The following is a 13,431-nucleotide window of genomic DNA, read 5'->3' on the forward strand; positions in this document are numbered from 1 at the left end:
GCATCCAGCAGAACCAGCATGGCTCAGTAGTTAGGCAGGTAAGTGACTCTGCCCAATGGCATAACAAGGTGTTGACAATGGAGAATTCCTCAGTGCAAATTTTAGAGTTAGCTGCTATTCAATATGCCTTTCAGTTGTTTTCACACGAACCACTTAATATTGTAACTGATTCTACATATGCTGCTAATGTGATCTTTCACTTAGAATCTTCCTGTTAACGATATGTCAATAATCCACTTTTATTTACAGAGTTACAGACATTGTAAATTTTGATTAGCAGTTGACAGCATGACTTTTATGTGCTGCATGTTCAGTCTCACACAGGTTTGTCTGGCTCTATTGCAGAAGACAATAATTATGCAGATATCACTGTTATGCCAGGTGTTGTACCAAATGCTTTTGCACAGGCCAAACTGTCTCCTGACTTTTTTTCACCTGAATGCTCGCTCTTTACTCAAACCTATGTACACCCACCTGCAGGGAGGCCATTCCAAGCAGGGCCGGGGTGCAGCCAGGTGGTCTGGCCTAAAAGTACCATCATGGAGGAAAGGGCATTGAAACCAACCCTGAGAAACACCACGCAGCTTTATTCATGATGCCAGCCTGCTGCTGGGAACGGGAACCCTTTGGCCCCTCCACCACCCCCCAAGCCACGTCCTGGCCTGGTGGGGCAGGCCCGTGCTGGGCAATGTGGGGGCACCAGGCGGCCCCTCGGCGTGAGAGGCAGGAGCAGCTCCGTGCAGCAGCAGCCCCATCACAGCAGGCTTGTGGACAGGGCAGGGCCACGGCACTCAGAGTCCAGAGGGGCTGGTGGGGATCAGGGCATCTGAGCTCCAGGGTGGGTGAGTTGGTGCCATCAGGGTGGCAAAGCCTTCCTTGCCTGCCCGGCTCCTGGGGGAGACGTCTTCCTCTTGAGGGGCTACATTCTGGTGCTGTGGTCCACCTAAGAGGGCAGATAGGAGGGCTTGGTGTGGCTGCCCCCTCCATCGCCATGCTGGGGACGGCAAGGCTAGGTGCTCACCGAGGCCTGCTGCCGCTCCCTGCTGATGTGCACCACGGCATCATGCACCGAGGGGAAGAAGGAGTGCTTGGTGATGGCTGAACTGAAGAAGTTGCCCCGCTCCAGCTGGGCCAGGACGGATACTGTGTGGAGGGATAAGTATCTAAAATGATGGCACCTAGCTGAGCCCCCCGCCACCCACCTGGAGCAGCCTCCTCCCTCCTCCTGTGTTGTGGGGGACACCAGGGTCACCACCAGGGACCCAGCTTCGAGGCTCAAACTAGATCCAAGGGACAACCTGCAGCACCTGTCTCCTGGGAAAACCCTGGGGATGGGAGCACCATGGAGGGACACCCCCCAGGCTATCAGCTGTGTGCCAAAGGGCTGGCCATGTCTGGCCAGGGCTCATGACTCTGCAGATCCCCCTCACCCGAGCAGCTGGCAATGAAGACATCCACTTCTATCTCATGGAAATCCCTGAAGATCTGCAAATGGGAAAAAACATTTTACCCAGGAAGAGGGATGGGCAGTAGCCACCAGGGCACCCCACAGGGCCCCAGAGACACCCTCATCCAGGCTGCTCTCCCCAGCCCCTTACATTCTTCAGGATCTTGATGGAGACTGTGTCCACAAAGCTGACAGGGCTGAAGTCCAAGATGACGGTGTGGAAGGTGGGCTGGGGCAGCCCTAGGCTGTGCAAGGTGGGCTCCGAGGGTGCAGTGCTCTCTCCCGCATTCAGCTCAATCACTGACAGGCCTGGACCGTCCTCTGCATTCTGGGGAAGGGAAGGAGACCTGGTGTCATTGCTCCAGGGTTGGCAGCACCCTGGTCATGGCAGTGTTCCCTCGGGCACACCTTGGTGAGGCTCTTTGGCTGTATGAGGGCACAGGCAGTGTGTGGCCCTGGGAGTGGGTGCCTCTCTCACATCTTCACCCACTTTTGGGCTCTTTTCAGATGTGTCAAAACCCACCCCTCTCCCCAGCACCACTCTGCAGAGTGCAGGCTCACTAGCTGGCACCAGGCCAGCCTTTGCTCTTGCTCTTAATTCCAATTATCTTGCCAAAGGGTTAATGACTTGGCAGCTCCAACACATAATCATTAACAGCTCCACTTTCCCACTGACCTTGGGTGTGACACTGTGACCCAGTTAAATCCCAGTGCCTTTCTCACCCATTTGCCTAAACTGAGCTGGGAACCGCATGGACCACCAAATCCCACCAGTGCACTGACAGAAGCGTCAGAGCCAGGGAGGGAATAAGTGCAGGATGTCATCACTGGAGGGGTGGAAGCACCTTTTTCCTCTTTGCCTTTTCCTTCTCCAGTTTCTTCTGCTGTTTCTTCAGCTTCTTGAGGGCCTTCTTCTTCTTCTCAATCAGGCGGTCCACATCAATGCCGCTCTGCAAAGCAATGTGGCCCTCTGTCCCCAGCTGCCCCAACACCACACTGTTGCTGGCAGGCAGGAGACACAGGAAGCACTCTGAGGCTGGTGGCTCTCCTACCTTTTTCTTCAGGGCCTCAGAGTACAGCTCCACATTGGCAAAGTAGATGGTGGAGGAAGAGCGGAAGATCTTCACGCCAGGGACCTCCTGTGCCTGGGGGCAGATGGGGAGGGTGCTACCCCAGAGGTGGAGCCATCTGCCCCCTTCCCTCCCACCACCAAGACGCTCCCAGCCCCTTTTTCCAGGGAGCCACTACTGGGGATGCTTTGATCTGCGCCCCCATTGCAGGCAGCTCTTCCCCCACCCCTGGTGCTGTTACCATCTCATATTCCGCCACATCCCTGTAGACATCGGTGTCGGTGATGCGCCCCAGGATGGAGTAGCGGGGGCTGCAGGGATCAGAGCAAGGGTCTGAGGTCACCACAGGCCCCTCCTGCCCTTGGGATGTGGCACCAGCCCCAGCCCTGGAGTACTCACAGCTGGGTACGGAAGATGACCGTGAGCAACCCAAAGGCCACCGAGGCTGCCAGGCCGATATCCAAGTTCAGCAGGAGGGTGGCTATGAATGTCACAATCCAGACCAGCTGGAGAGGGGACACAGTCAGCTGCAGCACAGTCTCTCCACTGGCACTCACAGTCCTTAGAGAGGGTAGAGAAATCCTCTCCAGGAGCAAGAGCACAGCCTCAGGTCTGGCCTTACCAGGTCCACCTTGTTGGACTTCCAGAGACTGCTGAGGTCACTGAACTGCTTGAACATGCCCTTGAGGTTGACAATGATGATGGCAGATAAGATGGCCTAGGACAGAAATCTCTGCAGCTCTGAGGAAGTCGAGTACAAATCTGGGAGTAGCTGTTTACTGTTCCCCTGCCATATCACCATGCCATGGGACAGGCACAGGTGTGGGATGTGACACAGAGGCTGTGGGACTAGATGTACCTTGGGCAGGTCCCGGAAGAGCTCTCCAATCTTCAGAATGGTCACCAGGATGACCAGGGATGCGATGACACCAGCTACCTGTGCAGAAGGAGAGTGGGAAGTGAGGTGAGCCCCCACTGCTTGCTGTGATTCCTGCTCCTGGTTCCTCCCCAGGGAGGGAGGCAGTACTGCCCAGACCCACCTGGCTGTTTCCCCCTGTGCTCTCCTGTACCAGGCTCCTCGACATGGAGCAGCTGATGGCAAAACACTGGAAGAAGCCTCCCAGGAAGTTGCAGAGGCCCAGCGCAATCAGCTCCTGCAGGGACAGAGCAGTGGCAGGGGAGCACCATGCTTTCATCTGGCTGCAAGAAGGGCAAGATTAGCTTTCACCCAGGGTAGGGGCCCTGTGCCTCAGAGCATCACCTGGTTGCTGTCCACTTTGTAGCCATGTTTCAGGGCAAAGATTTTGCCCAGGGAGATGCAGATGGCGTAGCCTACCACAGCAATGGCAAAGGCATTGCCTGCCACCTGCCCGAAGTAGCTGAAGTTAGGGACCACGGGTGGCTTCAACCTACATTCAGGAGAGAGATGGGGCTCAAACAGGGGTGCTGTGGGCATCACGGTGCCCTGGCACAGTCCCCTTCACCATCAGGCCCTGCTCACCCGCTGGGGATGTTGCCCACCACGGAGATACCAAACTTGTCATTCAGGTTGACCCCATAGGAGATGCCAGTGGAAACGATGATCTAGGGGAGAATGACTGGAGTGAGGCAGAGTCTTCCTCCACAGGGACTGTGGTAGAGGAAGAGGAGGACGGCACAAGTGCCCTGGAGCTGCACTTTCTAAGGAACCCCATCCCACCTCTCCCCACCCCAAAGGGGACAGGGATACACCAGGGATTCCTGGCTGCATCCCCACAGGAGGCTGGGGCAGCTCTGGGTACCGTGATAAGCTCGATGGGGATGGGCATGGGCAATTTGGCAGCAAACTTGTGGTTGAGCTCTTTCACAATCAAGATGGCCACCATGGCAATGATGGCAGTCACCAGGGTGCCCACATTGGTGTCTGGCAGCTTCTTGCAGAGATCGATGACGGTCTAGAGAACACAGGAGGGGGGATTGTGCTCAGAAAAGCAGATACCTCCCCAGCAGGTTTTTGGAGGCCTCTATGTGCCCCACAGGTGAGCACCAGGGGTCTCTGGGTGCCAGCAAGCCCCCACTCACCACAAACAGTGAGAGTGGCCCTGAGTTCTCGCCCTGGGAGACTCCAAAAACATTTTTGAGCTGGGAGACCAGGACGTGCACAGAGGCAGCAGTAGTGTAGCCACGCACCAGCGGGTCTGAGAGATAGGTCACCACAAATCCAAACTGCAGGAGGCCCAGGGCCACCTGGAAGAAGAGATGGCAGAAGTGACCCAGCGGTTACGGTCTCCTGTTCTCTGCTACACTAGGCTGGGACCACCTTACCTGGAAGATACCCGTCAGGACAGTGATGGTGGCCACCAGCTCCACCCTGGCAGCGTCGCGCAGTTCCTCATTGACCGTTGCGTTGCTGCCATTGACGGACTCCAGGAAGTTCTCGCTGGGCACCAGGGATTCCGTCAAGCTCCCAATCATGACAGAGATGACGGCAAAGGGACCTGAGAATGGATAGAGTGTGGGCAGGGAGATCAAGGTGGGCACCAGGACCTCTCCGAGAGGACCTCTTAAAGGCTCAGTTCCTCTCTCCTTAGGCCAGGCTCAAAGCACACACATTATACTTTGGCTCTGGCTTGGCCATCCCCCTTCTTGGTGGAGCAAAAGGCAAGACAAGTTCCCCCAACTGCTGATGTGGTAATGCTGTGCCATGGGACATCCTTGCTCCCTCCCCACCATTGCTGTGCAAGCACATGCTTCCTCAGCTCACCCACGGAGTTGTGCCTTGACGTTCCGAAGAAGAAGTAGAGGAAGACGGGGTAAAAGGAGGAGTAGAGACCCGTGACTGGTGGCAGCCCAGCCAGCAGCGCATAGGCAAGCCCTAGAAGGTGGAGCAGGGAGAAATGTCACCAATAGCCAATCCCTGGCCACCCCACCTGTGGGAAGCCCCTGGTAGCCTGGGCATGGCACCACTCACCCTGGGGCAGGTGCATGATGCCCACACTGAAGCCCGAGAGAATGTCCCCCAGGAGCCAGTCCTTGATGGGGTAGCGGGGCATCCAGCGCAGGAAGGGCAGGAAGCGGAACAGCAGGGACTTGGCAGCAGAGCCCGAGCATCTGGCAGGGAGGGAGCAGGTGCTGAAGTTGAGCACAAGTGCAGGGGGACTTGGGGACATCAGTGAGGGTGGATGGGGCCCCATGGGAAGCAGTGGGATCTGTAGGACCATCAGCTCCATCCACTGGAGCCTGCTGTCCCTCCAGGCAGGAGGACAGAGTGTAAACATGGGTATTTGGGCATAGGGAAATGAACCCCCAGGTCTGCAGCTTCCTGTGGTGATAGGGCTGGGGTGCAGAATGCCTGGCAAGGTCCAGGCACATCCCACTGGCCACATGGTCTTACCTGGTCTTGCGGAGACAGCCACGCAGAGAGGGCTTGGTGGGAGGTTTCCTCTTCGCCACCTCCTCCAGTTCAGCCTCACTCAGCACCTCACGGGGCGCTCGGTGGCTCAGGGCCATCTCTGCTGCCATGCCCACCTGGCTCTCCGGAATGCCAGTCCACTGCGAGGACACAGGGGACAGCTCAGCCACATTCCCACGGCCAGGGGCAGCCAGCACCGCACCCACCCTGAAGCCCCTCCTCCTGCTCCACTTGCCCACGGGACCATCTCATCCTGGCCAGGTGGGCAGGAATGGCCCTGAGGATAGGTATGAGCCGAGTTTTGGGAGTCCTGAAGCAGCAGCAGGTTCAAAATGGAGAGCAGTAGGCAGTCAGCAGGTGGGCGGGGAGGGAACTGAGGCTTTGGCAATCGGTGCTCCCCACTTTTGCCCCACAGAAGCCCCATCCACCCCACTGGAATGCACAGGTGGGGTCTGCCAGCAGAGCTGCCTCGTGGGGGGCTCCCCCTCCACCTGCCCATGCAGGACCCACCTCGGTGCCAACCACCTTCCCCTTCGTGTTCTGCAGCAAGGCAGGGCAGTGGGCCAATAGAGCTGCTGAGCAGAGCCCCAGCCATCCCACAGCCTCATCCGTAGACTTTGTCCCTTTACACATGAGGGGAGCAGGAATGTGAAACCCTGGCAAATGTCACAGCTCATCATCCCTCCAATAGTGCCCTCCCTCGACCCCTGCAGTGCAGAGCAGGATAAGCCTGTGAGCAGAGGAGCTGAGCTGGTCTCACCCTTCACAGGGCTGGGATGGTGGGACTAGCAATCCCTGTACAAGTCCACAGCTTGTCCTTGCTCAGGGCTCACTCTGAGAGCTGCACCATCATGCCAGGCCCACCCAGCTGGTGGTCTGCTCAGTCTCAAAGCGCTCATCCACTTGCAGTTGGACCCATGATCCCCTTGCTGGGTGCCCTGCCCAGTCCTAAGATACTCATCACCCACTTGCAAATGGACCCACAGTTCCCTCCTTGAGTGCCTGGGGCTGTGCCAGCCTGAGTCCCTGTGTTACCCCCAGCCCTCCTACTTGTTATGCTCAAATTGGTCAGGAGCCACCAGTCAGGCTCTGCTTCCTCCTGTTTATTAAAACCAGGCAGTGATCTCTGAGACACTGTTCCCTTCCTCCTGCCCTGCCCCGCTTCCCAGCCGCACGGATGCACAACACCCACCATGCTCCCCTTGGTGCCCTGGTGTGCTGGGCTCCCCAGCTGTGGCAGACCCAGCACTGTCACCACTATGCCCAGAGCCATCCCATTCTGCCTACTACAGTCTCAGCTCCTGGTCTCCAGCCATATCCAGGATGCTGCCACACCTGACCACCATGCCCACATGCAAGGCAGCGGGCTTCTTACCTCTGGGTACAACCTGGTGCCCAACCTCCTGCCGAGAGTTCATCCCCAGGGCACTGCTGTGCCCCCATGGCTCCCATGGATGTCCACTCCCCAACCCATGTCCTGGAGGAGGAGTTGTGACCAGGACAAGGAGGGTTACCTGCAGCCTCTGGTCATGGCATCCAGGGTATTTTCCCCAGACCCTTGCTTACCTGCTGGAAACAGGTGTGCTATGCTCGGTGGACTATCCTGGTCTCACACAATTCACATGGACCCAGCTGTTATCTTGTTCCAAAGGTCCCCCGCGGGCACTAATAGTCCCACTGAACCCATCACAGCTCCCTGGGCTTTATCACAACCTAGAATTGGTTGCAGGAAATTTCTGAGTCACGTTTGGCCCAGGCCCACAGGGACACGGCAGCGGAAATCCAGGCTCAAATGTTTGACTGGTAGCAAGGTGTCGTGTGAAGGCAGTGGGCAGGGCCAGGCATTAGAGAACCTTGGGTCCTCTAGATGGTGAGATGGGGCTGGGAAGCAGCAGCAGTGACATCCAGGACCTCAATCTCCAGAGCTGGAGCAACTTGTCTCTATCCCTGGTGCCTGGTGAGAGCAGCCTGTGGCCATCTTGTCTCTGTGGTGAGCACAACCCAAGTCCCACAGGTTTCAGTGAGGCTGAGCCTCTTCCCTCAACCCATCCCTGGCCCTCCCTGTCTACCCTCACGCCCATCAGTTGTCAAGTAAAGGCATGTCCAACACAGGCACCCACACAAGCAAGACTGCTGCCTCCATATTTACCCACTCCCCATTATTTATTTACTCCCCCAGCATGGAATGAGAGGCCATCACAGGGCTCCTGCTGGGAAGCAAATAGCACCCCGTGTCATTTATTGCCTCCTTATCACGATTCCCTGTCCCCACCCATGCCATTCCTTCCAGCACTCCAGCCCCTCACCTGCACCCCAGGCTGGTCACTCTGCCTGCGGCCCCTCCTTGCCACTCCAGCCCCTCCACCAGCTCTCCCTGGCCCTCACCCCCCAGCCACAGCCTCTGGAAGGGCTGCAGGACAGGACCCAGCTCCTGGCACTGCCAAAGTGACTCCTGAAGGCCGCCCTGAACTCAGCCCCCAGCAGCTCAGGGGACAGAGGGGTGACAACTGATGGTGACCCTTGCTCAGGGCGCTGTGGATCAATGCTGCCCTTTGCTCTCCTGCTGTATTTCCTCTTCAGCAAAAGGGGAGGGACGGAGGGCACCAAGATCACGCTCAGCCTCCCCTCCCCACACTTCCTTCTCCTCGCTGGCACCCAGCTTGACCCTAATGAGGCCATGCAGCCTTTGGAAAATGGATCTTCTTCCTGTAGCCCAGGTCAGGCTGGGGGTGCTGGCAGCTGCCAGGCAGGAGCCCCACAGCTCACCACAGCCTCTGCAGCACTGCAGCCCTGCCAGCCAGGCCTGGAGCCACTGCACACCACCACAGCCAGCCCCAGCCCTGGCTGAACCAGCCTGGACACAGCGCAGCTCTATCACTTCACCTGAAGTCCCCAGCCCCTGGTCACCCTGCCCCAGGCCACAGTGACTCCCAGGCAGCCCAGGAACTGGCTGTGAGCTCCTGTCCAAGCCCCCTCCCAACATCACCTCAGGTGCTGCATCCAGAGCCCCAGCCATGGGTCCCCAGCAGAGGGAGAGACAGCACAGAGGCCAGCACCATTTTATAGACTTTTATTTCCAAATCTGGCGCTTCCATTATACACTTTTACACAGCCAAAAGGGGGGGTGTGGGCATCTCCCCACTCCCTGCCAACAGAGTCAGGAGACAGAGAGAGGGAAAAAAAACCCAACCAAATCCCCCAAAGGAAAAAATCCAAACTCAAGGAGGATGCTCCCCAGAGCCCAGGTGACAGCACTACAATCAGGGACCAAGCTGCAGACTGGTCTGCAAGAAGCAGAGATTCCTGCTTCTTGACTGGCCCAGCTCCGCAGGGATGGCCACCAGCTCTGCAGGGATGGCCACCAGCTCTGCTGCTCTCTTCTTTTTGGCACTTGACACTTGCTCTCCATTTGGCAGCAGCATAAAGAGCCCTGTGCCCAACTTGGCAGAAACACGGGTCCCACAGCACAGCTGGGACAGGATCCCAGGACTCTGGTGCTGGCACTGCACAGCTGGAGAGAAACTTGTAAACGAGCTTGTTTCCAAAGGCAAAGATGGGCAGTGTGGAGGTGCCCAGCTGTTCCCAGCATGTGGGGCCAGCAGGCTTTCCCTCTGCACACTGGTCCCAAATGGCATGTAAACATGTCAGCAGGCCTTTCTCTCCTCATCCCTGGGAAAAGGATGACAGTGAGCCTGCCTCATCAGGGCTGTGCTGGGGACCCAGAGCCCTCCCAATCACCAGCCCTTCTGTTCCCTCCATACTCTCCCCACTGACTCGGGAAGGCAGCCAAGAGGCCTTGGCCTCCCTAGAGGCATGAGGACAGCAGCACGAGTCCTCTCCTGTAAACATGTCAGGCTGGGCTACAGTAAGATGCCACGGCAGTGTGGTAGTAAGGCAGTAAAGAGCACATGGTCATGCAGCCCCGAGAGCACCATGGGGGTGAAAGGGAACACGCTGGCCCCGCTGAGCCGAATGCCCTGGCCTGAGGCTGGGGTAGGCACAGAGGAGTGCCATCTCACAGCACAGCCAGGGGGTCAGGCCCTGGGCTGAGCAGAGACACCATCTGGGTAACCGGAATTTCAAGAGAGGGCAAAGTGCTGTTTATCTCCATCTCCCAAAAGTCAGGCCACTCTGAGCTGGGGTCCTCTGCTACTCAGGGGAGAGTAGGTGTACACAGAGCCCCCAGGGAACCAGCTAGATACAACCTGTGAGCAGTGCTGGACCCTGAAACTTGAGCCACATCATGCTCCTGTGGATGTTAGTCCTCTGCAGAGCAAGGACTGGCTCTGGGAAAAGCCAAGCCTGCTGCTAAGCAGGGCAAGGGTCATCCAGCTCCTTTACCAGAACTCCAACCCAACAGAGGTTTGTTCTGTAACATGCAGGTTAAAGAGCACAACACCCAGTGGGTAAAAACAGTGCTCACTTGCTGAGCCAAGGAAACCAGCACTGACGAGAGTGGGACCATCCTGGTACAGGACAGGACTGCACAGCAGAACTTGTCCCTTCCCAGCAGGTTCCTAGTGCCGAATTTGCTGCCCCATTCACATGTGCTCTCGCTGGCACACAGCCCCAGCTCACAGACAGGGGCAGCCCCAAAGGTGGTCCCACAGCAGGGCAGAGGGAAAACTGGCTGAGGGACACCAGGCAGGCAGCTGGCACCGAGATGTTTGGAGCTGCACAGCAGGAGGGCGGAGGCAACAGGGTCAGCTGCCCTGCAGTGGGAATGGGACAAAGCAGTGCAAGCAAAACCCTAAGGACTGCCTGGCACTGTTTCTCCAGTCCACTGGGACTGTGGTTCTTGTAGCCCCAGGGAAACTGGCAAGGGGCTGTTGGTGAAACAAATGCTCCAGGTCCTGGGAACAGACCATCCGTAAAAATAACAATAGAAATTTCTCTTCTCTCTGATTACAAAGATACAAAAGGATAGAAAACCCTCCCTTGCCCCCATATCCTAGGCTCCGTTTCTGTCCCCCTGGTGCTGCCCACCCTTCACACACACAGGCACACTCCACACACAAACAGCTTGCAGAGAAAGAGCTTGGCCCCAGGGGGTCGGAGATGCCACCCTCACCCAGTACTACCTGTCACACCAGGCAGGTGAGCATGGTGGCAGCTGAGAGCCTGGAGGCTCCTGGCAGTGGGTGGTGTGGGCTGCTGGCCCCTCAGCCCACAGGGCAGGGGAAAGCAGGGTTGGTTTTGGGCCTCTGACAACCATCAGTTCTGGCCCCTGCTCCATGGGGATACCAAACCTCAGCTGGCAGTGCCTGGTGAATGGCCCTGCTTCTTCCATCCCTCTTGCGGACAGCTCCAGCCCCTCAGGAATGGCCATCGTTTCTCATTATTCTTCTCAGAGGAAAGAAAAACAGTGTTAATGGCATCTCTCCTGGGCTCCAGCATCCTTTCCCTGCTATGCCAGATGGGGACAGAGCAGAAAACCCCTCCTGTGTCAGGGCTGGAACAACTGTCTCAGAGTCCCTAAGATTAGGGAAAAGGGAAGGAGGGATGGGATGGGGTGGAGTGGGAGCAGTACCAGCAGGGAGCAGAGCTAGAGAGAAAGAAGTGACATACTGGAACAGGGTGCCTGGGGAGAGAAACATGGCTGGGGAAGGCAGGGCTTCCCTAGGACTTGGGCTCCCTCCTCTCCAGCCAGCCTGGCCCTTGCATACATCCATTGGGACTTAGAGCCAGCACTGACCAAGGGATCAGCCAGGAGGCCAGCCTAGCTGCACAGAGCATCTTCCCTGAGTACCCACAGGCCACAAGCAAGGGCCATCATCTCTTGGGCAGAGAGGACAGACTCATACGCAGAGGCTTCTGCTTGTGCTGCACTACAGACATGTGGAGCTGTCACACCTGAGGCTTCTCCCTGCCCAGTCACTATGCAGGACCAGGAGACACCTGCCACTCACCCGGGGAGTTCACCCTTACACAGCCCTCCGCCTCCAAACTAAACCCCTTTGGGAAGAAGCCAGGCAGATGGACAATGCACAAGATTAGCTGAACAAGACCTGGCTGAGGAAGGAAGAAAAACACTTACTCTGAGTCTGGTGACAGCTCTGAAATGCTGTGGGAGGTGGCAGAGTGAGGTGTTGAGGGACACACTGCAGAGGGCGTTGAGGTCTGCATGGCAGAGGGGGTGGCAGTGGTCTGGGGGCCTGAAGGTGTGCTGGAAGATTGCACCGAGGACAGGATGGAGGAGTTAAAAGAAGCAAGGATGGAAGAAAGGATATCTAACTGTTCAGTGGAAGGATGTCGGCTGGGAATGGCCTCCAGGTTCTCCCTAGAATGCTGTCTCCTTGACAGCGGTTCTAGGCTTTCCCTAGACAGCTGCCTCCGAGACAGACTCCCCAGGTTGTCCTGCGAGGGCTGCCTGCTAGGCAGTGTGTCCAGAGGCTCTCTGGAATTAGATCTTCTGGACAAGAAGTCCAGCTGCTCCCTTGAAGCTTGTCTAGCTGATGCTAGCAGGTCCCTTGAAGGCTGTTTTCTAGAAAGCAAATCCAATTGCTCTCGAGAAGTATCCCGACTTGGCAACATGTCTATTCGGTCTCTGGACACTTGCCTACTTGGCAATGTGTTTAGCCACTCTCTAGAGACTTCTCTTACTGGCCCACAGTCTAGCTGCTCTCTTGACCCAAATCTGCAGGGTAAAGTGTCAAGGCAGTCTCTGGAGCCCTGCCTCCGGGGCAGCGTGTTCCTATGATCTCTCTGACTGGGCCTAGCAGCGAGTAGATCCAAGTTTTCCCTAGATGCATGTCTGCTTGGGATACTTTCCAGGTGTTCAGTAGACCCATGCCTGCTGGGGATAGTGTCCAGCTCCTCTCTGGACCCATGCCGACTGGGCACAGCTTCCAAGCACTCTCCTGAGTTGTGCCTGCTCAGCTGCTCCCGGGACATCTGTCTCCTCATCAGCATGTCAAGCTGCTCCCGGGACGAGTAGCGGCTGGCTGGCTGCGACAGACTGCCCGCCCCAGAGTAGATCCTGCCATAGGAGGCAGCAGGGACAGCCCTGTGACCCAGCGTGGACGTCTTGTACCACGTCAGCTCGTTGGTCATCCTGCCAACAGATGGCAAGCCCTGGAGAGTCGGAGGGTACTGGAGGCGGTTCTTCAAAATCCCTGCACCGGATAGAAAGAGAAGTCAAATATTTGCGTAACAGCAAGGAGAACAGGAAAACAAGGGAAATTAGCCATGCCTCCCCGCGGGCATGGCCACACAGATCTGATGCTGAGCTTTCAATGTCACGTCAACCTGAGACAGGCAAGGCCACCCTTGCTCACTTGCTATGGATTGTTACCTTTTCTCTGCCGTTGGGTCTGGGTGAGTGAGTTCTCATCCCCACTGGTCAAAGCCAGGTCTGGCTGATTATTGTTGGCTGCATCCTTATTGATGTCAAATCCCAGCTTCCGCTCGGAGCCCCACTTCTGCAGGGAGCAGGGGTGAACCTCACACTCGCCCAGAGCTGGCCAATATGACATGAGGTCATTGCCATCCACATCTGATGAAGGACACAGCAAACCAGGCCC

At 57.1% G+C, this 13,431-nt stretch overlaps 2 protein-coding genes across 5 annotated transcripts in view; both read right to left on the bottom strand.

Annotated features, from left to right (window-relative positions):
• Positions 1-567: 567 nt before the first annotated feature.
• Positions 568-7,515, bottom strand: SLC26A6 (solute carrier family 26 member 6). Of its 4 annotated transcripts, none has more exons than XM_086846253.1 (20): positions 6,419-6,536; positions 5,891-6,048; positions 5,468-5,607; positions 5,261-5,371; positions 4,822-4,994; positions 4,579-4,743; positions 4,299-4,451; positions 4,019-4,101; positions 3,779-3,926; positions 3,558-3,671; positions 3,377-3,454; positions 3,140-3,235; positions 2,917-3,023; positions 2,759-2,828; positions 2,500-2,592; positions 2,293-2,397; positions 1,599-1,775; positions 1,431-1,485; positions 1,022-1,143; positions 568-943 (listed from the first exon to the last, which is right to left on the bottom strand). In XM_086846253.1, the coding sequence occupies exons 2-20, from the start codon at positions 6,016-6,018 to the stop codon at positions 920-922; spliced, it is 2,142 nt and encodes a 713-aa protein (XP_086702379.1). In that variant the 5' UTR covers positions 6,019-6,048; positions 6,419-6,536; the 3' UTR covers positions 568-919. The 4 variants fall into 4 exon arrangements, with proteins under 4 accessions (XP_086702379.1, XP_023791136.2, XP_086702381.1 ...); XM_023935368.2 differs by lacking the exon at positions 6,419-6,536 and adding an exon at positions 7,475-7,515 and having other exon boundaries at positions 822-943; XM_086846255.1 differs by lacking the exon at positions 6,419-6,536 and adding an exon at positions 7,284-7,318 and having other exon boundaries at positions 822-943.
• A 1,447-nt stretch (positions 7,516-8,962) lies between these two features.
• CELSR3 (cadherin EGF LAG seven-pass G-type receptor 3) overlaps positions 8,963-13,431 on the bottom strand; it is a 31,388-nt gene continuing 26,919 nt past the window's right edge. Inside the window, exons 34-36 of the mRNA XM_086846252.1 lie at positions 13,203-13,403; positions 11,946-13,023; positions 8,963-11,251 (exon numbers count right to left, since the gene is read on the bottom strand). Coding sequence (XP_086702378.1) covers positions 11,224-11,251; positions 11,946-13,023; positions 13,203-13,403 — 1,307 coding nt within the window. The 3' untranslated portion in view covers positions 8,963-11,223. The remainder of the gene's footprint in view (positions 11,252-11,945; positions 13,024-13,202; positions 13,404-13,431) is intronic.

Source organism: Cyanistes caeruleus, chromosome 11 (genome assembly GCF_971803275.1).
Source record: "Cyanistes caeruleus chromosome 11, bCyaCae1.hap1.1, whole genome shotgun sequence".
NCBI lineage: Eukaryota > Metazoa > Chordata > Aves > Passeriformes > Paridae > Cyanistes > Cyanistes caeruleus.